General features: G+C 38.6%; 1 protein-coding gene across 9 annotated transcripts in view; it reads right to left on the reverse strand.

The window, feature by feature from the left end:
• PPP4R2 (protein phosphatase 4 regulatory subunit 2) overlaps positions 1–27,100 on the reverse strand; it is a 54,042-nt gene extending 26,942 nt beyond the window's left edge. For 5 of the 9 annotated variants that reach the window (XM_081528305.1, XM_081528303.1, XM_081528304.1 and 2 more), the window contains exons 1-2: positions 26,840–27,100; positions 25,804–25,885 (exon numbers count right to left, since the gene is read on the reverse strand). In XM_081528305.1, the coding sequence (XP_081384431.1) occupies positions 25,804–25,885; positions 26,840–26,873 (116 nt within the window). In that variant the 5' untranslated portion in view covers positions 26,874–27,100. Of the gene's footprint in view, positions 1–5,884; positions 5,981–25,803; positions 25,886–26,205; positions 26,294–26,481; positions 26,578–26,839 lie in introns of those variants that run through there. The other 4 variants (XM_081528312.1, XM_081528313.1, XM_081528311.1 and 1 more) reach the window with 3 other exon arrangements.
• Between the last annotated feature and the right edge of the window lie 527 nt (positions 27,101–27,627).

Raw genomic sequence — 27,627 nt, forward strand, 5'->3', positions numbered from 1 at the left:
TGGTTCCTCCTAAAAAACAGTAAGGTCAAAAAAATCAGATGCAACACAAATTTCTCAAAAAATCTGAATAGTAAAATGGCATGAACATGTGTCCAAACATATGTTAAGAGACAGAGGAGAAATTCTAAAATATACACAATTCATTAAAAAAAACTCATTAGCATTAATATCTATCTCATGAATCACTTCTAATCACACATGAAAATGTGCTCAGGAGATGTGATCTAGAATATTTTTCCTCAAGTTCATTGAGAAAGGTGAGAGAAAAAAAACAACAGGAAAAAGCCCTTCTACCTCGAACCAGAGATCAACTGAAGCAGTGCAAAGGAAAGGAAGCAATATTCAGCTTTTTTAAGGAGACAAATGAACATACATAAATGGCTTTATAATCTGTTACTGAAATATAAAATGAGCTGACATGGCAGTGGTGGCAGATTACTGTACACTTTAGAAAACAAGTTTCATCTTAGAGAATCCTTTTAGAATTTGAAGGTGAAGCTCACAGTGTCTTAACAGTGTTTGCAACATTGGCTTTTTATAGTGTGGTATGTGTCTCTTTTGTGCTATTCTGTTTACAGATGGAATTAGCCATAAGCATACAGAAAAGTAAATGAAAAAAATAGCGTTCACTAATACGATGTATATAACGTTGGGCTAACCAAATTTCCAATACACTTATACTAAAGAAATTGGGCAATGGAAGTCAGAAGTAGGTACGAACAGAATAAGGGGGAGCAGGTAAAAGAAACTAAATCCTGTTATTATTATGAAATCAGTAATTATTCTAAAAATTTAAAGAAAAAAGTAACATTCTACAACTGTACCTTAGAAACAGGCAGGTCAACACCCCTCCTCATAGAAAAGCAATGGTTTTAAAGTGCTTACCTCTATGGAATAGGAAATAAAGGAAGAGCACATAAAAGATTTTTTTGTTCCCTTTGTTGTACTAAATAAACTCCCTAAATCTTGTGCATGTAAAACTTCGCTGAAAGTAAAAACAACAGGGTAAAAAAAAAAGTACTGGTGCTAGAGTCTGAAAGCTTAGTTGGGTTCAAATTTTAGTTCAGCTACTTTTTCATTTGTACGACATAAGAGAGGTAACTCTAGCCTCTTTTTTCCCATATCTAAAATGGAGATAAGTTATTTACTTCACAGAACTGCTGTAAGCATTATATTAGCGTAAGCAGAGTGCTTATTTTAGCAAAGTGGCTGACTCCTACTAAGCACTCAACTGCTGTTCATCCTCAAGAAACTCTGAACGTGGAGAACATCTGAGCAATACTGTAGAAACACGGAGAGGGCTTTCCAGGTATAAGACAGGACTGAGGCAACAAGAAAGGCTTCTGTTAGATCCTAAGATAGTTGGGCTTATTTTATATACTCTCACATAACAGATATTCAATAGAGGCAATCTCTCCAGCCTAACAGCACTTCTAGAGGCTCTTTAACTATTCCCTTCTATTAGAGAAAGGAGAAAATTTACCCAGTATTCCTTCTTTACCCATTCACAAAATTATTTCCTTTTAGAAAATGAATAAATGCAGTATTTTTGCTAATAAAAATATAAATAGGAAAAGACAACTACACATCACCCGGCTTCATTTTTAATAGTTCTGGATGAACTAGAAGATATTTAAATATATTGCACTTACTGTAGAAATTCTGACTCTACAAGACCTCCAATTCATTGATCTTACCACCTTTTTACTGTCCCTCACCACTTTATCAGATTAAATAATAATTAATCATTAAGCATTAGCCACCCGCCCCCAAGCATACAGTTGATTCTCTAGCCCCTCTCTGGCTTCACTGTACTCACAAAATCAACTTTAAAAAATGCAAACCGCACCAAATCTGTGCCTATGCAGCAGCACACATGGGCACTAACACAAAATGAAAGAAAAATGCACCACCATACTAGCTTATTTCAAGTTCAATATTAATGCTATCAGATTAGTATTTTATTTTCCTAGTTTATTCACCCTCAGACACTTCTAGGTTATGTAACTATTTCATATCTCCTCTAGTGGGTCAGACGGGAAAGAATGTGCCTGCAATGAGGGAGACCAGGGTTTGATCGCTGGGTCAGGAAGATCCCCTGAAGAAGAGAATGGCAATCCAGTTCAGAATTCTTGTCTGGAGAATTCCAAGGACAGAGGAGCGTGGTGGGCTACCGTCCAGGGATTGCAAAGAGTCAGACACCACTGGGCAACTACACACACTTTCACTTCTCTTTTCTCTCCTAAACCCCCACTGAGTTCTCTCTCACTCTCACAGTTAACAACCTTGAATTTCCTGAGTCCCACTACATTTATCCACCTAGTACTAGAAGGTTCACCCACCCCTGGAATTCCCACCCGTTATAATAAAAGTATCCATGCTCTTACCTATTTACATGCCAGATTCTCCATTTGTGCACCTACTCAAGAGCATCACCTATGTAATCCTCCTTTCTTTTAATCAACCATAACAACTTTTTAATCTCTTAATGGATCATTTCCACTACCATACAAATATATTAACATTTCTCCCACTTCAGAATTTTTTTCTTCCTCTACTTACCCTCTGAGCTCCTCCATCATTTATTTGCTCTCCTTTGAAGGAAAACTCCTTGAAAGGGTTGTCTCCCTACCATTATCCCTCAAACCCACTTCAGACAGGTTACACCACTAAAACTAATCTGTGCTTATCAAAGTCATCAACTACCTCCATACTGCTAAAGCCAATGATCGTTTCTCACATCCCATCCTAACTGGCCTATCGAGAGTGTTTCACACAGTTGACGATTCTTCCTTAATTACTTTCCAATACTGTCTTTTAGGACTTCCCTTATGGCCCAGCTGGTAAAGAATCCGTCTGCAATGCAGGAGACTTGGGTTCAATCCCTGGGTTGGGAAGATACCCTGGAGAAGGGAAAGGCTACCCATTCCAGTATTCTAGCCTGGAGTATTCCATGGACTCTCTAGTCCATTGGGTCGCCAAGTCAGGCACGACTGAGTGACTACTTCACTCCATTGTCTTTTAACGTGCTGATCTTTCCTACTCATTGGTCCTTTCTGCTTTTACAAACTTCTCCGTGCTGGAGTGATCCAAAGCTCAGCTAATCACTTCTGTCTACACTTGGTGATCTTATCCTGTCTGGAGATTTTAAATACTATCTGTCAGTGCATTCATGTATCCAACCACCTGCTACACAACAAAACAGAACTCAGCACGTCCAAAATGGAACTCCTGGTCTTTCCCACAAATTGCTCCTCCCAAAGCCCTTCCCATCTCAAGTGTGAGGAAATTCCACCCTTTCAGCTGCTAAGGCAAACCTCAGTTATTTTTGATTCCATTCTTTCCCTCACACACCACACCATACCTTCAGGAAATCCTCCCAGTTTTACCTACAAAATGTATTAAAAATGTGGCTAATTCTCACGACCTCCTGCTATGACTTAATCCATATCTTCAAAAATATTATTATCTTCAATAATCCCTGCTTCTAGCTTACTTTGTGGCCAGTGAGTGCTCAGCTGTGTCTGACTCTTTGTGACCACATGGACAGTAGCCAGTCAGGTTCTCTGTCCATGGAATTTTCCAGGCAAGAATACAGGCTGCCATTTCCTTCTTCAGGGGATCTTCCAGACACAGCAACCGAATCTGTGTCTCCTGCATTAGTAGACAGATTCTTTATCACTGATACACCTGGGTTTTACATAAAACCTATTTTCAGCACTGTCGTTCATACAATTCTCTTAATGCTTAAGTCTGACAATGTCACTTCTCAACTCAAAAAATTCCACAGTGGCTCCTGATTTCACTCAGAGTAACGGATAAAAACTCCTTACCATGGTTCATATTGCCTTAAATGATTTGACCCCAACTCCCTCTGACCTCCTCTCCTTGATCAGTCTACTCCAGTCACAGTGGCCTCCTTTGTTAGTCTGTGAAAAGGTGAAACACACTCCTTCTTAAGGGCCTTTGCACTGAAGTCCTCAGCCTGGAATGCTCTTCTACTAAGTATATGCATGGCCAACTTCCTGTCTTGCTCAAATATCACCTTCAAAATGAGGCTGACTCTGACCACTTTATTTAAAATTACAACTGCCTCTCTACCCTTCAACTCTCATTTCCCTTGCCATTTTTCTTATTCTTCCACTGCCCTTACAATCTAATAACATAATACATAATGTTATTATATCTATCTGCTCACATGTTTGTTCACCAGTGCATATATCACAAGTACCAATAATACATAAAGCAAAAAGTAAGTGGTCGATAATTACTTGGTAAAAATATCCTGAAGTCTACTCTGAAATTAACACTCACAACTACCTATAGTGGAAAAAAAGAAATCAGGAAGAAAAATACCACTTTTCAAGCAGATTTGGGAAGTATTACATGTGCAACTGTTTTAGCAATAGGAGCAGAGAATTATATCTGAACTTCAATGCATAATGATAATAATAGCAGCAAACATGTAACGACTAATTTAGACACTGTTCTAAGCACTTTGTACTACTCAATCCTCACAACAACCCCATGAGTTAAATAGTATTATTTCACCCATTTTATTATCAATAAAGCAACTAAGAAATAAAGTGGTTAAACAACCTGTCCATGGTTATGTAGCTAGTTAAGTAGTAGAATCAAAATTTCAACCCAGGCATTTAGGCTTCAGAATCCATACTCTTGTTAAGAAGTCAATACACCTAGTAATAGGAAAAGTATAAGCAAATCCAAAACAAACACACACAAAAACCTAGGCAAACATGCATCTCTAAGCTACACTGTAGTGGGGAAAGAGCATTTAAAAAAAAGTGTACTTGCCTTCAGGGACTTCACAGTGTAAACAAAAAACAGTAAAATAACCAAATATACAACTATAGAAGCAATCATGAAGTACTGTAATGGACCAAGACACACCTAACCCAGGGTCAAGGAAAATTTTCCAACCCCTTAAAAGATGAGCAAAAAGGAAGAGAAAGGTCTTTATTCCAGGGAGAGGAAACAATATGGGCATAGGCACTAAGATGAGAAAGTGTGATCTACCACAGAACTGTGAGTAGTCAAGAAAGGGGAGAAAAAAAGGAACAAACTGGGGGACAAGACATAATCACATACATTTTAAATATCATTATAATTATCTTGGGCTTCCCGGTGGCTCAGACAATAAAGGATCTACCTGTACTGCAGGAAACCTGGGTTGGATCCCTGGGTTGGGAAGATCCCCTGGAAGAGGAAATAGTAACCCACTCCAGTATTCTTGCCTGGAAAATCCCAAGGACAGAAGAGCCTGGCAGGCTACAGGCCATAGGGTTGCAAAGAGTTGGACATGACTGAGCAACTAACACTAATAAAGGCGAAGAGGCATAAAGATTTTAATTATGGGAAGAAGATATTTACACTGTAGCACAATCACTGCTAATAGCATAGGTTAGACAAACTAGAAAGGGCAAATAAAAACTCCAGTTAGAAAACTAAAAGTCTATACAGAAATTCAAACAAGACGGGAATGATGGATAGACAATATCTAAAAAAACACAAAACCATAACCTGATGTGATCTGTGAATTCTCATGTCCATTCACACTAACACTACCCTATTTCAAGTTCTCATTTCCTCTGGCTTAAATTCCTGTAATAGCCTTCTAAGTGACAGCCCTAACTTTCCTGAATTAAGACTTCAGCTCCACAAGGCAAAGCTCTCTCTCCCTTACCCCAAAATCAATAGCTTGTGAATTCTTTCTAAATGCAAAATTCTATATAATAGCAAGACATTCTCTGATCTATGGGCTTCCCTGATAGCTCAGTTGGTAAAGAATCTGCCTGCAATACAGGAGACCCTGGTTCAATTCCTGGGTTGGAAAGATCTGCTGGAGAAGGGACAGGCTACCCACTCCAGTATTCTTGGGCTTCCCTTGTGGCTCAGCTGGTAAAGAATCCACCTGCAATGCGGGAGACCTGGGTTCGATCCCTGCATTGGGAAGATCCCCTGGAGAAGGGAAAGGCTACCCACTCTAGTATTCTGGCCTGGAGAATTCCGTGGTGTCACAAAGAGGCGGACACGACTTGGAAGTGAGCAACTTTCACCTTCCCCTTCTCTGATCTATCCCAAATCTACCTTCACAGCCCTGCACTTTTCCTGACTACTCCTCTGTTCACTGTTCCTTCGGGCTGAACTAAGCATGTCTCTCACACCATGAAGCCATTCATAATTCTCCTTGCCAGAAGTCAACCTCTGACTCTACTGCTCCCTTAAAGTAACTATTATATTTTGCCTCAGACCATGATCTCCAGTTTTATGTCCTTGCAAGATCAGGTTAGGAATCTTAGGAAGCTAAGAAACATGTAACACAGTTTCTCTTTTGAGACTGAACTGTCTGTCATGAAAACACTTTGATACTAACTTAGCTTAGCAAAAGCTATGGCTTTAAAATATAATCACGCATTCCAGCAATTCAGATAGGTTGTTAAGAATATTGAATTTCTCAATAATAGAATAGGGGTTAGGGCAAACTCTACCTAAATCCTTAAAAGTCAAGAATCTCCTGCTGACAAGTCAGTCAGTTATAACCTCACAATAGTGAGATAATATTAGTCATATACTTCACCTGTATGATGAATTGGGGGTACTGTAGTTAAGTATATTCTGGTTATAGCATATACCAAGATACAAATACAAGCATGGACCTCCAGCTGTTTCCCTGACCACACCACCTGATCCCTTTCTAAAAGAGAATTTATCCTGGGGTAGGCCAACTGGATATTCTAGCCCAGGAACGTAAAACAGGGAGGAACAGGAATTTATTGGAACTAAATCATCCCTTTGGCTGGAAACTAAAAAAAGTGCCCAGCAACTTCTAGTGCTGATACCCTGAAGTGCCCTATCTATCACACTGGCTTGGAGATACAGCTTAGCTTTGATTCCAAGCACTACCTCAACATTCTTCCAATAAATCTTTCCTTCTCTTCTTGTTTCCTTTTGGGCTTACATAAAACAAAATCACTGTGTTGCTGCCAAGCAAAAAGTTTAAAATAAATCTGATGCTTTCAAAAAGCTAAAGATTCCTTCAGAATTAAATCTTTAATACTCTAGTTTTAAGCAGAAATCTGAGCTGTGGAAAAAAGTCTCTTCCAAATTTTCAAATTACAATTTTATTTAATATTTTATTATTCAAATGGTGTGACACTAGTAAATTAATTTAAGCCTGCTTGTGCTTTCCCAAATGAGCCATCTGAACATTCAGTCTAGCAGAATACCCACAGGATTCAGAGAATTGGGCTTTTAAATTTCTTTGTGTATAACTCCAGAATGTCAAAAATCTGGCATGTCTTATACACACTGATTCTTTATGATGCATCATTTTATGGCTATTTTCTTCTTTATTAGAACTTCAACACTGACTACAGTTTGGTGAATTTTCTCTTTTTTCCAGTATAAATATCATAGGACTTTAAAATATATAAATGCTCCTGTATCAGCCCGGAAGCTTGATTTTCCTACATAAGAAATTAGATCTGAATTTATAAATGTATGTATTTATGAATTTGAAAGACTAAAGATCATACATGTCAGCCAAACATATCTACAAAGCTTTTTCTCAATGTGAACTTTTCACCTTTAAAAAGTATAATTGCTTACAGTGAGTGAAATTACAAATTTAGAAAAATTAAATGTTGAATGGTGAAACTCATTCTGGGAATTCAGAAATAAAAACATTCAAACTGAAAACTAAAGAGCAACGTTGATCCAATTATATTTGTAAAGGGCTACTGGCATTTCTTTTTCAAATATGCCTGAAAAATTTGATTTGAATTCCTCAGAATACAAAGGTCTGCTCAAGTATACTTTAGTTTTTTCTGATGACTTTTTTTTTCTTTTTTTGGAAACTACTTATTAAATTCTTTCTTTTTTGTTTTACTGAGAGCATATAAATAGTAGGCATATTTAGGGGCATAGAATGAGGGTGACTTTCACTTCTTTTATGAAAGACTGCATTGTTCAAATTGTTTTAAATAAGGTACACTTCCCTACTTTTATAAACAAACAAAAAAAAACCACACCACATTTTAAATATTCAGCCACATTTCTCAAAACCATGCCTCACACTAACACCAAATTCAATAATTTAAAAAATTAGCATATTTGGAAAACTTCATTCCATTTATGTTTCTATAATTTGAAGGTTTTTAAACAATTCAATTACAAATGTTTTAAAAACAATCGCAAATAATATTATCCACAAATCCTCATACCAACCTGAATTTTAAAGACTACCAACCAAATAAAAAAGCAATTTACTCTTAAAATGTTTAAAACCTTTTCTTACTTGAAACATGCCAACACTTAAATCAATCTACTAACAAGTAAACTTAGACGCCTTTCTTCCAAAATAATTCTTCCAAACTGTCTGTACTACTGGTCCAAAACACTTCAATATATGCTTTTTCTAAACCTTCAAAGAGCTAACAACCCTGTATTATTCAGATATAAATCAGGAGCAACTGTAAGACTATTATTTTAAGAAATCTTGGACACTATTGATGCTTGAAAGAATCCATTTCTGAGATATTTAAAAGGTGGGAAAAAAACATGCTGATGAGAAATATTTACAGAAGTTTAGTTTTAAGATGTCTTTTTAGGTAGCAAAGAGATTCTAGGGTTAAACCTTTTATTTTTAAGAATTCGTAATTATGTCAAAATTTTGAGGACTATCTGGAATTTATATGTTGATACATAGCAGAAAAAATTAAAAAAGCAAAAACTTGAAGCAATTTCAATTTTATTCCCATCTAATCTAACCAAGCTCTTTAGCACTTCATACATTATGAAGCTAGTATAACTTGACCCTAAAGTTTTCACCTCTCCAAAATTTAAAACTAGAAATGTGTATCAAACATAATTATTTTTGGTTGAACTCTTCCGTATTAGATTAGTCTTAAGCTTATAGCATATGCTGACTTAAGGGTCAACTGAAAAAAATTACTCTCTTAAGGAACTACATTTATAAGCTTCCCCTAGTCCTAATGTTAAAGATGAAGTTAATGTAGTTGATCTCGGCGAATACAGATAACAGTAGTGAGCAAAGCATTAAATGAGGGACTTCCCTGGTGGTCCAGTGGCTGGGACTCCATGCTTCCAATGCAGAGGGCCCAGGTTCGTCCCCTGGTCAGGGAACTAGATCCCATATGCCACAACTAAGACCCAGCACAGCCAAACTAAATGTTGTAAAAAAAATATTAAATGAATATTACAAGGGACTATGGTTTGTGTACTCACCAGTGCATTCTAAGGTACCCAGCACAGGTATATGCTCAATAATTATTTGTTGACATCTCAGTAAAGATGTGAAGGAACTTAAGCAAACCTGATACACAGAAACCACACAAACACTAACTTGGAGATGAATACATAACAAGGCAACCTCTGCATTCAGAAAACTTCATACCAGCATTTTTTACATAAATGTCACATAACATGTATTTACTCTTACATAGTATGCATTCAATAAATCCCATCCCTTTTTCCTTCCCACTTCCTTGTTAGCACTGTACACCTAAAATATTTACTTCATAAAACTCAATTAACATCAAAACTTTAAGAATACAACTGCATAAAACAATCCATACCTGAATGTAATCAGTAAACATAAAAAGACATACAAAGCGTTGACAAATCTTATGGACTGTGTCTGTGTCCACCCAAATTTCTTATATTGAAGCCTCTAGCCCACAATGTGATGGTATTTGAGGATGAGACCTTTGGGAGACAATTAAGCATAAAAGAGGTCCCGAGAGTCAGACCCTCCTAATGAGACTACTACTTTTATTAGAAGAAATGGGGCGGGGGGGGCAGTTATGGAGGGCAGGCAGGAGAGTGGCCCTCCCCAGGTCCCACCCCATCTCTGCGAGGATCAGCAAGAAGCTGGCCTTGGGCAAGACAGGAAGAGAGGTTCTCACTAGAACCCAACCATGCTGGCACTGTGACCTCAAACTTCCAGGCCCACTAACGGTAAGAAAATAATTTCTGTTCTTTACGTCACCTGGTCTATGGTATTTTCTTACAGTAGCCCAAGCTAAAACAGCAAAGCTAGAAGGAAACATGATACTGAAGGACATAATGATCAAAAAACAAATTATGGCCTCAAAGGGCCTAGCTTGGTAGAAGAAGTAATATTTATATTAAAATTGGCATACAGAGTAGAAAATGGTACAATGGAGACTTTAGAAAAGCAAGATTACTATCTCGTTTAACATTTAGGGAGAGGTGGGGTGGGGGAGGGAGGGAGGCTCAAGATTGAGGGGACATATATATGACTGATTCACGCTGATGTATGGCAGAGATCACCATAACATTGTAAAGCAATTATCCTCCAGCTAAAACAAAAACAAAACAAAAAAACTAGGGAGGCTTAGAAACAAGCAAAACTGACAAAGGATAAATAGAATCTGGACACAGAAAAACTGAAAGGGAAGAAAGCAAGCAAGCAGTCTCAGAATTTTCACACACACAACACTCAAAATTCCGATACCAGTAATGTTTTCTGAATGTTTTTAAAATATTTCTTTAATAGATGAAGACACATTTTAATTTTTCTATTCACATATTTAATCCAGCTCCTACAATGCACATTTTGAGCAAGGCAATTTCAGCCCCATCAAAGCCTACAGAACTACCAACAGAAACAAACAGAAAAGATGATCAATGCATGTCATAAATATGGTAGTTTCTATGGAGAAAAGGAGATCCATGACAGCTTTTCAGTAGATTCGTATGCACTTGAATGGAGCTAGCTGAACAGTCTTAAAGGACAAGTTAAAGTTATCCCATGAAGAAAAATGTCAGAGGCAAAGATGATGACAGAAAGATGTTAGAATGTAACGCTAGCAAAATAGAGCACTGCATACTCAGTGAACTGCAAATCACTTGACAAAGTTATATACGGTGGCAAGAGACAAGATTGGAAAGGTAAATAGAGCTCAGATCAAGAAAACAATTTTAAAGACAAAAACAGTAGCGGTCGAACTAACAAGATAAAAGTTTAAGAAAAAATGATACAAACTAGTAATACTACACAAGGGAGGCTTCAAATGAAACAGAAGAGAGTGACCATATATCCTAGTTAGAACAGTCCTGGTCTCCATCTGTACACCTGGTGTTCTGCCCAGTTTACCATGTGTATCATATTTAATGAAGTATTATTAATAATTACATTAAAATGCACAGTTTTGGTAGACCTAATTTGTACTTCCAATTTCTATGACCTTGTCAGATTGTTTGTGAAAACCATGTGTAATGAATGCTTCCACTTAAACACGGAGTTAAATCTGAAAAATGACAGAAACAGCCAATCTCTCTCTCTCTCACTTGTCTCAGGCTCAGTTTAATCCTTCCAGTTTCAAAGACAGTAAGTAAGGGTGGCTAGGGCACCTAACTCCTTTGGAGGGAGAGAAGTGGTCAACACTGTTATCACTAATGTTCCACTGGTGTACTGGCCGGTTGTGTAGTGGCCTGTGAATCTGTGAGATACACACAGCAGCCACACTACCAGTCAGCAGAGTTCATGGATAAATACAGATTAGGTACATACAGAGCAATTAATTAAGATACCAACCAGTTACTCCATCCACAAAGTGAGAAATTAAAGGTTCTTTCTCTTCCAAACACATATAAGAATGTTCCAATGACGCTAGTTAATGGATGTATTTGTGAAGTAAGAAATATGCATACTGGTCTCTGCTCCTAGATCCTAAGAGCTCCTAAAACCCTTGAAAATAAAGGTTCTAAGAGAATCTTTTGTTCTAATATTTAGTCTCTGGTCCCAGTTCCCCAAGAGCTACTAAATTCCTTGGAATTCCTGGATGATAAAAAAGTCTTTTATTCTCATGAGGTGATTGTGACTCTTGGTAGGTTCCTAGATGGGGGTTGGTCACCAGAAACATCAAGTCATGATTATAAGCTTGAAACTTTCAGTCCCACTTTCCACTGTCATTCTCTGTAGAGGGGCTAAAAGGGGAATTAATCATCAATCATGCCCAGTTGATGAAACCTCAATAAACATCTATAATCTATGGGGTTCAGAGAGCTGATTTGATGAATCTTGGTCTGGACTGGTGAACAAGAATGTATCCACATGCTTGGAGGGTGGTGCACCCCAAACTCCACAGGCATCTCATCTTCTGCTCAGAACCTTTCTGGACCTCACCGCATGTATCTCTTCATCTGGCTATTCATTCAAACCTTTAATACCCTATGTAGTATTAATAAACCAGTAACCTAGATAGTAAAAGGTTTTCCTGAGTTCTGGGAGCCACTCTAGCTAATTAACAGAATCCGAGAAAGGGGTTATAGAAACCTCTGATTTTTAGCCTTTTGTTCAGAAACACAGGTGTAACAACCTGGAGTTGTGATTGGTCTGACGGTGGTGGGGGTTGGGGGCAGCACGGTGGGACTAAGCCCTTAACGCGTGAGATCTGATGCTTACTTTGAGTAGAATATTTAACAACTGAACTGTAGGAGACTTAGAATTGCTTGATGTGGGACAACCCCTCCCGCAACAAATCTAATGTCAAGACTGTTTTGAGTATAACCAGCAAGGAGAAAGAGTTCCAGACAATATTTGATTAGATAAAAGGCAAAGCATTTGGCACTTTCATCTTAACTGAAAATCAGGAAAGACAACACTTAAAAATTAAACTATCAAATCTTGGATAAGTGTATTTCTTTCTCAAAATGAGACTTACTCTAAGTTTCTCAAGTATCAACAGAATCCTGAAAGATAACTTGGTTGAAGACCTTGACAGTCTTATCATACATTTGAATATTTTTATTTCACAGGTCACAGAACAAAACTATCCCAGACTTTTTAAAGCTTAACGTATGCTTTTTCCTATGAGGCAAAATCTTTCAACCTCAGCACTACTGATATTTTGGGTTTGATAACCCTTGCTATTGGGTGTTATCCTGTGTGCTGGAGTATTCTTGGCACACACTGTATCCTGATGCCAGCTGCACCCTCCATTTATAACAACCAAAAATGCCTCCAGATGTTGTTACCCCTGGCTGAGAACAGTTATGAAGTATTGAAAAGGAAAGTGAAATAAATTACATCACTAAATGCAAACTTGGAGATAAATTCCACATCTCAAAAATCTCACACATCTTCAATTATTTTTACTTAAACACTGTAAGTATTTTACTTACACTTAAATAAAAGTATGTATTTATTCAAAACTAATTTTAAGATAGTAGGAAACAATCTTTAAGATATGTCCATTTTGGGTTGGGGAGTATTTTCACTTCTGCTTGACTAGGACTTCATGACATTTTGAGGTCCCACCATGCTCTCAGTATTCAGTCAACCTAAGGGCAGAATGTAGCTTTTTCTAACTGGTTGTTTAGGATTATTGACAAATAAGTAAACACTGACCACATGGCAGTGGGGGGGGGGGCTGGATTTACCATGACAAAATTTCAAATACAGTCATAAAAATTAAAGACATTGCTCATATCTTTGTATTTGAAGTTTCTTTTACTGATAAATAAATATGACTACCTGTCTTGGGAATGGGAGAAAAAAGACAGATACTTACCAGAAACAACAATTTCATCTAACCACTATAACAAAGACCACCTTTTCCTATACAGTCTAGACCATCATGAGAGTGTTTTAAACTCAAATTATTCCTAATACAATAGAAGCATACCTTATTTAAAAGCAACTTTATCAAGTTACTCTATTATTTTAAAAATAAAAATCTAGCAAAAAACCCTGAAAACAAAGGGACAAATCATAGCTTAATAAATGAGGGAAACAGAAAACCACAAAAAGCAATAAACAAATGAAAAGATCCTTAAGTAAAAGAAAAGAAAGCACATTAAAATGAGGTAACATTTTTCATCTATCAGATTTTCAGACTTAAAAGTCTAATAATGCTCAGTACTGACACTGGACGGGCTAACTCTGATGTACTGTTTGTATACAGTTCAGTTCAGTCGCTCAGTCATATCCGACTCTTTGCGATCCCACGGACTGCAGCACGCCAGGCTTCCTTGTCCATCACCAAATCCCTGAGCTTACTCAAACTCATGTCCATCAAGTCAGTGATGCCATCCAACCATCTCATCCTCTGTCGTGCCCTCCTCCTCCTGCCTTCAATCTTTCCCAGCATCAGGGTCTTTTCCAATGAGTCTGTTCTTTCCATCAGGTGGCCAAAGTTTTGGAATTTCAGCTTCAGCATCAGTCCTTCCAATGAACACCCAGGACTGATCTCCTTTAGGATGGACTGGCTGGATCTCCTTGCAGTCCAAGGGACTCTCAAGAGTCTTCTCAAACACCACAGTTCAAAAGCATCAATTCTTTGGCACTCAGCTTTCTTTATAGTCCAACTCTCACCTCCATACAAGACTACAGGAAAAACCATAGCTTTGACTAGATAGACCTTTGTTGGCAAAGCAATGTCCCTGCTTTTTATATGCTGTCTAGGTTGGTCATAGCTTTTCTTCCAAAGAACAAGCATCTTTTAATTTCATGGCTGCAGTCACCATCTGCAGTGATTTTGGAGCCCCCAAAAATAAAGCCTCTCACTGTTTCCACTGTTTCCCCATCTATTCACCATGAAGTGATGGGACCAGATGCCATGATCTTCATTTTCTGAATGTTGAGTTTTAAGCCAGCTTTTTCACTCTCTTCTTTCACTTTCATCAAGAGGCTCTTTAGTTCTTCACTTTCTGCCATAAGGGTGGTGTTATCTGCATATCTGAAGTTATTGATACTTCTTCCAGCAATCTTGAACCCAGCTTGTGCTTCATTAAGCCCAGCATCTCTCATGGTGTACTCAGCATATAAGTTAAATAAGCAGAGTGAAAATACACAGCCTTGACACACTCCTTTCCCAATTTGGAATCAATCTGTTGTTCCATGTCCATTTCTAACTGTTGCTTCTTGAGCTGCATACAGATTTCTCAGGAGGCAGGTCAGGTGGTCTGGTATTCCCATCTCTTTCAGAATTTTCCACAGTTTATTGTGATTCACACAGTCAAAGCTTTAGTGTAGTCAATAAAGCAGAAGTAGATGTTTTTCTGGTCTCTCTTACTTTTTCAATGATCCAGAGGATGTTGGCAATTTGATCTCTGGTTCCTCTGCCTTTTCTAAATCCAGCTTGAACATCTGGAAGTTCACGGTTCACGTACTGTGGAAGCCTGGCTTGAAGAATTTTGAGCATTACTTTGCTAGCGTGTGAGATGAGTGCAATTATGCGGTAGTTTGAGCATTCTTTGGCAGTGCCTTTCTTTGGGATTGGAATGAAAAAAAAAATTTTTTTTGAAGGCCACCTGGCATTATCTATCAAGACAATAATGCACATAAACTCCAACCCATAAACCCCATTCTTGCATCTGTGCCAACATAATTATGCTCACTTAAGCATCGTTTGAATTGTTTTAGCTGTAAACAACCCTTTAAGACAATCAAAGAAGACGCTAATTAGAGTCAAAGGATGGAATACTATGCGACCCAAAAAAATCAGTGATGTGTTTTGATAAAAGATATATAAATACAGCAAGTAACAAAAACCAAACTGCAGAATTTGGTATGTTTTTTAAAAGAACATATACACATATATGCATAGAAAAACTCTATTAAGAATATACACAAAATAGGTTAACAGTATAGTCTGATTTTTCTTTCTTCCTCTGAGTACTTTTAAAATAAAAAGCTTTTAAAACTAGACAGGCTTCTCTAAAGGAGTATTAATTTCCATAATCTTTGCACATGAATTTTTTTCATATTATAGACACAATAATTAAATTATGTGATCCATTAAACTCAAAAGGCAGTTATTCTAACCAAACTTCCTGTTAACCAATATGGAGATATAAAATTAAAAAGCATATATGTGATATTCCCCTGATTTAAGATACTTTTAGAAACACTGAAAGTTCTACAAGTATTAATATTTACCACTTGTCCATATCCTCACCTAACATTTTGGAGTTAATTTTAAAGTGGCCAAATCCAAACAAGAAAAAAAATTAATAAAGTGGCCAAATTCTAGTTGTGGCATTCACTTCTGCCAAATACTAGAGCAACTAAGATAGCAAAACCAAATGCCACAGACAACATTTATCAGAAAAGTGGATGACAAGGTAACAAAGTGTACCCATGAACCCTCTAATATGAACAGTTAGGACAAAACTGTCTTACAACAGCCTATTAACAGGAAAACCCAGAGTTCACCAACAGTCTGAACAGGTGATAACAGAAAACCAGGCCATATTCTACCCACATTCAATATTACTCTTCGCAGAAATATTCTAATGTGCAAAGGCCCTAGAAAAGGTGGACCAGTCTCCAGTTCAAGAACCACTTGGAGAAAAAAAAGACCACAATCTCAAAAGTTACCTTGGAATCCTCATGGACAGTACCCTTAAAATAAGACCAGAATAAAACCATCTCCAGAAATATTAAATTCACTTTAGTACAAACAATTCTGAGTAGAAATATTTTGTTGTTAACAAAAAGCTATCTCACTCTCCTTCCCAACAATATACAATAGTGCAAAAATTACATATACACTTGTAAAACCTCTTGAAAAAAGTGAAAGTGAAAGTTGCTCAGTCGTGTACGACACTTTGTGACCCCATGGACTATACAGTCCATGGAATTCTCCAGGCCAGAATACTGGAGTGGGTAGCCTTTCCCTTCTCCAACAGATCTTTCCAAACTAGGGATCAAAGCCAGGTCTCCCACATGGCAGGCAGATTCGTTACCAGCTGAGCCACCAGGGAAGCCCAAGAATACTGGAGTGGGTAGCTATTCCCTCCTCCAGCAGATCTTCCCAACCCAGGAATTGAACCAGGGTCTCCTGCATTGCAGGTGGATTCTTTACCAGATGAGCTACCAAGGAAGCATACAACCTCTTAAATCTATCTTCAAATCCTTGTAGAGTATGTATTTTCTCATTTCATCACCTATAAATATTATCACCTACCTCCCAATATTACAAAGGTAAGATTTCTGGGTGATTGAGAATAACAAACCCAAGATGCATACATTAGAGAGGCTTATACATTCCAGCTAAAGGTACATCAGTTTCACTACCTATATGCTTCAAATTTATACCTCTGCAAAATTACAATTACTGAAAATTTTCAGCATCTGAAGTCACCGGAAAATGATCAAAATTACAAATGTTAGGGTACATCAAGTCACCTACCTTACTAACTCTTTCAATAAATATCCCCTAATAGTTTTTCTTGGAGAAGGAAACGGCAACCCATTCCAGTATTCTTGCCTGGGAAATCCCATGGACAGAGGAGCAGGCAGGCTCTAGTCCCTGAGGTTGTTAAGAGTTGGACACAAGTTACTGACCAAACCAAACCACCACCACCTTCCCCTTACTTGCCACAATCCCCTTCCCCAGGAAACTATCTGTAGTGCCAGTGCCTTAGGTGATCATATCACAATATACCACAAGGAAAGGAGGGCTGGGCAGGTATGTGGGATCTGGCTTGGGTAAACAGCATAAAAGCCTCAAAATTACAAAAGTAACAGTGATAACAGATTCCTATCAAATGTGCAGCTTCAAATTCTAAGTAGTTTTTGTAAGGATTCTCAGATGTGAGAAGACTGCTGAACAAGTGCCAAGTGGTATAAAGTACAGGTTACGGGAGAGTCTGGAGTCAGAACGTGCTGTGCTGTGCTCAGTCCCTCAGTCGTGTCTGACTCTGAGACCCCATGGACTGTAGCCCACACCAGGCTCCTCCGTCCATGGGGATTCTCCAGGCAAGACTACTGGAGAGTAGGTGGCCACGCTCTCCTCTAGGGGATCTTCCCAACCCAGGGATCAAACCCAGGTCTCACGCATTGCAGGCGGATTCTTTACCGTCTGAACTCAGAATGCCTGAGTTTAAATCCCAGTTCTGTCACTCACCAGCTGCACCACCATAAAACTATTTAAGTTCTGCGACCCTTGCTATCCTTAATTTTAAAAAAGAGACACCTACTTCAGAGAGTAATAGTGAAGATTAAATTAGGGTAAGCATTTTAAACATTTGATAGTGTCTGACACAAAATAAATGTTCATTAAAGGTACACGTTTTAGGAAGCAAAAAAAACCCCCCAAAATCTGAAATAGAAGTTCTTCTGTGAAAATTCTAGTCCCTTGAAGATTTCTGATTTACCACTTCAAATTCAAAGATTCTAACTAGGTAGGAGTACTAACCAGCACCACATACAACAAAAAATATTAGCAGAATCAGACTTAAGAGTCAAAATACTAAAAAGGTCTCACCTCCTGCAGGTATCTCAGACAAATAAGGAGATAGTACAAGTACAGGTATGCACATCTGAGAAAGTCTAAGTCAGGCCTGGCTATAGGAAGGAAGAAAAATGTAACAGCTGAAGCCAAGTTCTGACAAGCAAAACGAACAGTTAGCTCAGTCACAAGTATAAAGAAGCTTGATGAGATTAAGACAACTCAGATCATATTATTAGTCAGTATGTTTTCATTCTTAGGATACCTACAAAAACTTTTAGGTATCAAAATTGGTATGAAGTAACTGTCATTTTTTACTACTCATTTTTATTTTTTATATCACAGTATATAAACAAACAATCTGTGATTTGTTGAAGGCTTGGTTTAGTCACTAAGTCATGTCCAACTCTTGCGACCCTATGGACAGAGGAACCTGGCAGGCTATACAGTCCATGGGATTCTCCAAGCAAGAATTCTGGAGTGGGTTGCCATTTCCTTCTCCAGGGGATCTTTCCAACGCAGGGATCGAACCCAGGTCTCCTGCATTGTAGGCAGATTCTTTACCAACTGAGCTACAAGGGAAGCCCCAATTGTTCCTTATTTTGGTACTGGACCTGGTGATTGCTGAATGCCTGGTATTTCACAAACACTCCGTGACCTAAGTGTTGTTAATCATATTTTCAGCTGGGGAACAGAGGAAAAGAGGGCTTAGGTGACTAATTTACCCCATCATGGTCACTGAAACAGCTTATACTGAAACCAGAACAGCCTGCTAACCTAGAGTCAAGGAGATTTAAGCACAGAGACAACAGACACACCTTGACATAAACACCTCCAAGTGTGTCTTTTACGCTACAGCAGATCCTCTCAATAAAGCTATCCACTCCCCCACCTCGCCACAAAGTCAAACTGGTAAGTTGTAACAAAAAAAGTCCTACTTGAACTACCACATATATGACATGTTATTTACTCTATGGCACACTATTACAATTATTTATATATATATATATTTTATTTTTTACTAATTGAGACTTAAATTAGCTCTTCTGCACTTTACAATCAATGGCATATGTTCTCAATAATATTCAATCTATTTTGGTAGGAATGGAGTTAGGAGGGTGGTTATAAGGAGTGTCAAACCCAGGCAGCATGATATATAAAAAGGACTGCTTTTCATACAAATAGCATATATAGAATGAGTAAAATCAAAGAAAACAAAAATGAGCAACTGAACACATCTGAAGGCCTAGCAAAAATGAAGATCTAACAGTTCTCACATTCACCAAGTATTTTAAAATATAATGCTTTTCACAGGCATATGTATTAAATGAAACAGCTGACATTCTCTTCAACTGTCTATACTGTTTAAGTGAGTGATTTAAATTTTTCTGCTATTGATACTGAAAACTGATTTAGGTAGGCAGACACAAACACAAACACTCACTCACCCTTCCACCCCAATAAAGTCTCGTATCAATAAGGTAAAAGACCAAGAGTCCACAAAACAGAGGGAAATTATTGTAGGCCGTGGACCATAAATTCCTTATCTTCTTACTGGACCATAAATTTTTTATCTTCTTACTAAGATGATGTTTTGAAACCACATGAAGTTGGTGACACGCTTCCCAATAATCCATAAGCAGTATGAATTCACATTCATTGGCAGGCACAAAGATCTCTGGATGCAGATAAAAGGCACACTTGTAAGCGACACTAACATAGACATTATGGGAACCCCTTTGTGGCTCGCATGAGCTAGTGATAACACTGACCGGTGTCTCTCACCCAAGCACAGACAAGTGATCCTCATTTTTTTTTTTATTGTCTCCAAACTACTATCCTATGCAACATACTCCCAACAGTTAACATCTTCACCACTGGCAGACATTTAACAGCAACCACTATGATTATGCCCCACCCTTAATCACTGTTACTGCAATACCGCCCTGGTAACTACTGCCATAATATAAACTCCTACAAGGTTTCTGAAGTGGAAGGAAACTTGGAAATCACCTTTTCTAAGCTCCTCATTCAATGTCTGAGGGAGATGTGGCTCCCTGTATTTAACTTACTGGAAACTAAAACAGTAGTGGAAGGGAGGAGAGGGTTGTCACTGTGCACTAGGGACCATGTTAAACACTTATAAAGTATAAACCCAGTGCATCACCACAACATCCCTTGAGGTAGATTTACTTCATTACCTATATTTATTATAAGGAAATTAAGGTATCAAGTAGTCAGTCAGCCTGCCTTGGTGACAAAGTGATAGAGCTGGGAATTCAAACCAGGGTTATGTCTGTTGCTCTCCGGACTCTCAAACCAGAGCTCTTTCCACAAGATTAAGTACCTCAGACGTGTTTCATGAGCCAAATGCACTCTACTTAAGCTCAACACATAGACAATTGTAACTTTTATTTTTTCACCAATTTTACTATTTATAGTTACATATTTTCATTTATTCACACCCTCACAATATTTGAGGCAACTACATGGTATAAACTCCATTTTTCAAGTGCAGAAACAAGTTCACAAAGATCAGTCCTAATTCACACCGAGATACCGCTAACCTAAATTCAGAATCAACCCATGCTCCAAGAATGACAGACATTACCACGTGCTAACTCTCATGAAATTAGGGGACTAGCCAACTACTAGTAAAAATCTGGACTAAACATGGAAAATATGAACTCATTTGTACACCCAAATGATTGAAGAGTTGAAGTTAATTCCAGTCAGAAAACAAAGCTGGCACATGTAGCTCCCAGGGCGTCACGCAGTAGATACTGTGCAGTGTACATGACACACAGGGTTTCCAGGTTTGATGTGATTAAACAAATGAAAACAACGGTAATTTTCTTCATGTTCCCATCTCAATCACTGCAGTTACTAAAATATTTAAATGCAAAAGGGCATCCACTTAACCTTATTTACTGAAAATCTACTGTGCTTCCTCTGTGTACCACTGTGATAATGGCACATGACAGGAATTTAGATGGCACATGGGTAATCCATACTAATCAACACTTTATTATTTACAGATTTTAAAAAGATACAGAAAGATGTAAACACAACAAACCACTGGTTTCACACTTTATTTCTCACTAGATTAATAGGAAGAAATTAACATATTGATTATACTTCTGGGGAGGGGCAAAATGAGGGCTTAAACTCTATCTGTAGTTATTTTTCTATCTTAAAAAAATCTGAAGAAAAAAAGTAACCTAACCTAAAAATAAATAATTATACAGATGCTAGGATGTGGTAAATATCCCAAAGGTAGTACGTGGAACTGACATTTTAAAAATAACATTCAAGTGTCCAACACTATGCTAGACAAAATTCCCTCCTAAAGAAAGCCAGAGAAGGATTTAGCAGCTTCATGGACTTAAGAAGATTTTATTTATAATAATGCACACCTCAGTTGTTGACTACTACTACTTTAAAGTAACTTAACCGCGATTTTCTTAGTGATATGTCAAAATTAATAAACACAAAGAGCTTGAAACTGTAAGGAGGGAAAAAAGCAGACTCAATATAAACAGTATCAACACAGTAACAACTACTATTTATTGAGTAAATAAATAATGTTAACACGTTACCAAGTAGTGTTCAGTTTTCTAAGTTTTCCATGTATGATGTACTCATGCTATGTGGTACTATTATTATCCCTCATCTGTAGGGACTGACTTACAAAGTTCTCCTAAATAGTGTAATTCTAAAAGGATGGCAGAGGTGCTACAGTTTTTCATCTCTCCAAAACCCCTTACGTCAGACGTTAAGTAGACAGCAAGACCCAAAACCAATAAGCAAAAACATTTACAACAAATCTACCTGAACAAGGTTATCTCACAACCCCCAAAAAATAAGTTAATGAGGAAAAAACTCACGGTCAGAAGACCTGTACATTATAAGAATCTGTACAAGAGAAAACAGAAGTCATAGTGTATCTGAAAGGGCTACAAATAGGAGAAACACAAAATAGCCAACAGTTGTTCACAAGAAATCATGGCAGGTCAATCTGAGAACAGCTGAAACTGAGATACATTTTGCCCACTCCAGTAATAAATGAATAGAAAAACCTCCAACAAGAGCTGAAAAGGACAGTCTTGTTCCCATGAGCTCTTCAAAGTGACCCACCAGAGCCCCCATCCAGAGGAGACCCCACACACAAGAAAGAGAGACAAGATAAAGGAAACAGAAGCTCCAAATAAAAGCAAAACAAAACCTACAAATTTCAGAAAGCAAGCTCCATGCTGTAACACTTCACAAAAACAATGAGAGCGCTCTGTGAAGTTCTAACAGCTACTCTGAACCATGACTCCTACTCAAAGTTCAGGAAAACTACTTTTACATAAAAATGCAAGATAAAAATATCAAGGTCAAACCAGATATGAAACTGTTGTTAGAGAAAAGGAGAATAGGAGCAGAAAAACATCTCTTAAGACAGTGAAGCAGAGCTAGGAAGACTTGATCAAAACCTTATACTATTTCAAAATGAGCTAAAAACATGAGAAAAATGATGCAAGTCAGTCAGAGAAACTCAGAAAATGAAGCAATAGAATACAGCAAAGATCCAGGCCAGAAAAAATAACTTCAGGAAACCATGAGTAAACCAGAAAGCACAGAAGAACAAATGATCACAACAAATAATGCAGTAAGAATCCTTTGAGAGAGCAAATTTTAAAAAATCAAAATGGAATTAAATTTAAAATTTCACTTTGAAAGACACTATTAAGAGAATAAAGACAAGTCACACAGTCAAGTATTTGCAAACCACATTAAATAAAAAATCTGTATCCATATGTACCAAGAACTCTCAAAATCCAGTAAGAAATCAAAGAACTCCATTTTAAAATGGGCAAAGATGTGAAGAATCAACTTTCTAAAGATACACAAACAGCAAATAAACACTTGAAAAGACGCTCAACATCATTAGTAACTAGGCAAATACAAATTACAAATACAAATATACAACAGGCACCTACTAGAATCCCTGACATGAGAAAGACTGACCACAGTAAGTGCTGGAAAGGATGTGGAGAGACTGACCTGAACTCCCATAATAATGGTGGAAAACAAGACTGGTACAATCACTCTAGGGAACAGTTTGGCAGTTTCTGAAGTTAAACAGACACATACCACATGACCCAACCATTCCACTCGTGGACGGACTGTTATCCAAGAGAAAAGAATGCAAACAAAGACACATATACAAATGTTCAGAGCTTTTTTTAAAATAAAAAACCAGGAAATATTGCAAATGTCCATCAACAAGTGAATGAACCAAAATCTGTAGGATATCCATGTAAAGACTACTATTCAAAAATAAAAACGAATGAATTATTGATTTCTGGACATGGAGTAATCTTAAGTTACTTTGAGTTAAAAAACGCAGACATAAAGCAATTATCCTCCAATTAAAAAAAAATTGTTAAAAGGCAAAGAATACACTGTATGATTCCATTTACATACAATTTCAGAACATGCTAACTAATCTACCTGAGGGGATGAGAACACACACATGGAAGACAGGTAACAAAGGGCAAGAGGAAACTTCTGGGTGTAATGTATATATAGTCTCCATCTGGAGTGCGGTGATAGTTTCATGAGTGCAGATGTCAAAATTGACCAAAATATATAGTTCAATAAATGAAGCCGTTTTCAATAAATGAAGGGTTTAAAAAAAAAAAGCATTATTGAGTAACTTATTTTCTAAAATCAGAAATGAGGGGAAAAAAACAGGAATTCTTATATTAGGAAACCCACCTATACTAAAACATCAGAAAGATCTGAACTGCTATCCTTTATATTTTCATTCTCCTATTTACAATCTTACAAGTTAGACAAAGCTCAGTTTAATCATAAATGATGACAGAAACTGCAAATTTCCATATCAAAAGTTAAGGCGTTCACAAATTGATTAAAAAACCAAAGGCTAAATAAATCTAAATGTAAATACACTGTCTGAATCATAAATTAAAAAATATCTTCCAAAATCCATAAAGAATCTAACACCACCAGTCATTTTAATACAAAAATAGTAAAACCTATATATAGTAAGACCTAGAGATTGGGGGTTGGGGGGAGGAGTGTGGACAGGGATGGGACAACTGACGATCTTCTAAAGTCCTCTATTAGATAAATAATTGTCCAGAAAAATCAGGTTAAATTTCCCTAGCCACTTGGTAATCCAGTCAAACAGGATATTAAAAAGCTTTCTTGAAGAAACTTTCAACTATTTACACATTTACAGCCAATGCACTCCAGCAAAAAGGGAAGACAATCTGCACAGACCTAGTAAGAGGTTTTTAAGTATTTAACTCCAAACAATCTTGTTTATTAAAATTCTGAAGTAAAACGCTTCTCCTCCTGATACTGTAGAGGTATAAGTTAGGAAAAAACTAACAAGTAATACAAATTATTTATTCAGCATCAATTTTTTAAAAATCAAGATGTTCTAAGAGACTATAATTCAGAAGCAAAAATAACTTTTTTTTTTATTCTGAAGGGTTCCACTTTTTTAAGGCAGTAAGTATAAACTTAAGATTGAACGCATCAGTCAAATTCCTAAGGTGACTAGTAATTTTAATAAGCACCAAGGAGTTTCAGTTTGTTGTCATGACCATTAAAGAGGTTCCCCCCACCCCTTTTAAAGGCAGGCTAGTTATCAGGAGACTATGCTGCAACCAAAAGCAAATCTTGTAAGAAATGAACATTTGGTAATAAAGCCAAACAAAGGATACATTACATAATTGCTGAAGCTTACACTCTTTTTATTAGGCCTCAAAAAGAATTTTTAAAAAACCCACTCTTTAACACTAATGCAGTGTTAACACTAGTGCAGTCACCAAATCTGCACTACTCTCTACAAATAAACAGCCCGAGAATGAAAACAACTCCTGCAAAACACACTACACACAATGAAATGATATGTTCCTTTGAAAACAGTCTTAACTTCACAGTGTAAGTTTCAGATTCACAACATTTGGAATCAAGCCTAATAAAATGCTGAGCATATGCTAACAAGTTAGCTATCCTAGAAAGTTTACAGGACAGTCAAGACTGTAGCATCTGGAATTTGTCAGATAATCACCCTGAGTGCCCAAGGGAATAAATAGATGTGATACTTCCAGCACCCACATATATAAATGACAACAAAAGGTTGGATACAGGACAATATGAGAAAATACCACCACCACAAAAAAAAAAGAATCTGAAATAGAATCAAAGCCACAAAATTCTGGAAATAAGCCCGCTTGTTATGGCCAAAAAGAGTCACAATGGAACATGCATTCTTCCTTTCTCTGGCTGTTCTAGACTAATACATTCTAAATGTGCAAAAGCATAGAGAAAAATTTTAATAAAATCTAAAAATTCATTACAGAGCCTGGTGTGAAGTGAACGAAGCATATACAATGAGTAAACGCTTTAAATATGGGGCTTGTACAATTTAGACAGATGGATTATTCAATGCTTCTGAAATACACTTCTGTCCCTTTCCTAGGCGATTCTGAAGGACACACAGGTTTATGAATACGATTACATGTTTTCAACTCACATTGTTTCTCCAGTCTTGGCTACATGACAAAGAAACTGATCCAGGACCGGACAAACTTCCTTTTTCCCTCTCTTCTCAAAATCTAGATAAAGAAACAAATGTTATTAGTATTTTTCAAAGTCCACCAACCATTTCCAGTGCCCTGTAAAAGCAAACCTTCCTCTCCAGTCACTTCTCATATTAATTAATTTTTTTTTAATTTAAAAAGCCTCTCAAACAAATTCCACCTGACTTTCCAAATGTCACTCTTCACAGATAACGAGACCCTTCCTAAAGGGGGCACTCAACTTCTCCACCAACCATCCTTAATGCAGTGCTGCTTAAAAGTGTGGTCCGGGGGATTCATTTGAAAGACCTGTTAAAATACAAACCCCAGAACCCAACTCCCCCAAAACTGTTTACATGAGGTTCATAAATCTGCGTTATATGAAACACCAGCTCCCTCTTGCAGTCATCAACCAATGCTCCTGGGTATCAAAGTCTAATTCTCAAAACGCCGAAATCACGGTATTCTAAGTTCTCAAGCCTGTTGCTCGGATGGCGAGCAATTGGGAGCGGGGAAGGCGACCACTTCAGAATTGAGGTGCCTGCAAGACGACTCCAGAAGCCCTGAAAAAAGGACCTCCAGACACTTAAAAGTTGTTCTGCCACCCCCTCTACCCCCCCGAAACCTTTCACTTTTTCTCTCCCCTCGATGTCCCGTGTGCAGGGGGCTTGATAGAGAACGAAGCCTGCCTGCGAGGGGGCTGCGGGCCCACGAAACGTTCGCGGGGCGTGGGAGAGGGGCCGGGGCCCCCTCGAGAGCTTCCCGGCTCCCCTCCCCCAGCCCAGACGCCGGCGGCCGACACAAAGCCCAGAGCGGGGCGGGAGGGAGCTGCCCACGGGGCTCCCCGCCCCCGGGAAACCGGGAGGGGGGATGGGAGCCGGGGAAGCGCGCCCGCCCCCCAGCCTGGCCCCGCGGAGTCCCTCGCCCAGAGGGAGCGGAGACGCGGCCACGGAGCGTGAGGAGGAAGGGAGAGGGGGCAGCTACCCCCACCTTTCAGCGCCTCCTGCAGCCTCTCGACGTCCATGGCTTCCCGGAGTCCCTCGCAGCCTCCGCCTCCTTCCGCGGGTCTCCCGGGGACCGGAAGGCCTCCCCCCACCCCCCCGACGCCCTCCCCCTCCCTCGCACACACTCCGGCACGCAGGCGATTCGGGGGGGGCACCGAAGGGAGCTGGGGGAAGCGAGCGAGAGAGCGAGACCGAGAGAGCGAGCACCTCCCCGAGCCGCTACCACCAGCCCTCCAACATGGCGCCCGGCACGTCACCGCGCGCACGCTCCTCGCCGCCGTCCTCGCGCCCGCGGCGCGTCCGGACCAGGAGCCCGAGAGCGCGTGCGCGGCGGAGGCGTGCGGCCGCGGCCAGCCCGCAGAGCCGGCAGGGCCGCCCCGCCTATCCCTTGGGTTGGCCGGAGCTGCCTGCACCAAGCTGGAGGCGGAGTGGTCGAGGCTGCGGGGTGGGCGCAAACCGTTTGACTGTGGATCCCTGCTGTTTGCTGGCTGTGTGACCTTGAGCAATTTAATGAGTCCCTCTGAGCCTCCCTTTCCCCATCTGTACAATGATGGGAGTAGTATGAACCACTCTTTACGATTGCTGTGAAAATGAAGTGAGACTGTATACACACAGAACACGCAGTTAAAAAAAACAAAAACAAAAAATTCAGTATTACTGATAATCGTGACAAAATTAACTCCCTGCCTGAACCCAAAGCACCTCAATGGCCCAGCCTTGAAAAGAAGAAATGAACACAGCAAAAGCATGAGAAGTTTAAGCAATGAAACCAGT

Source organism: Giraffa tippelskirchi, chromosome 9 (assembly GCF_054371585.1).
Source record: "Giraffa tippelskirchi isolate mGirTip1 chromosome 9, T2T-mGirTip1v1.2.pri, whole genome shotgun sequence".
In the NCBI taxonomy this organism is placed as follows: Eukaryota; Metazoa; Chordata; class Mammalia; order Artiodactyla; family Giraffidae; genus Giraffa; species Giraffa tippelskirchi.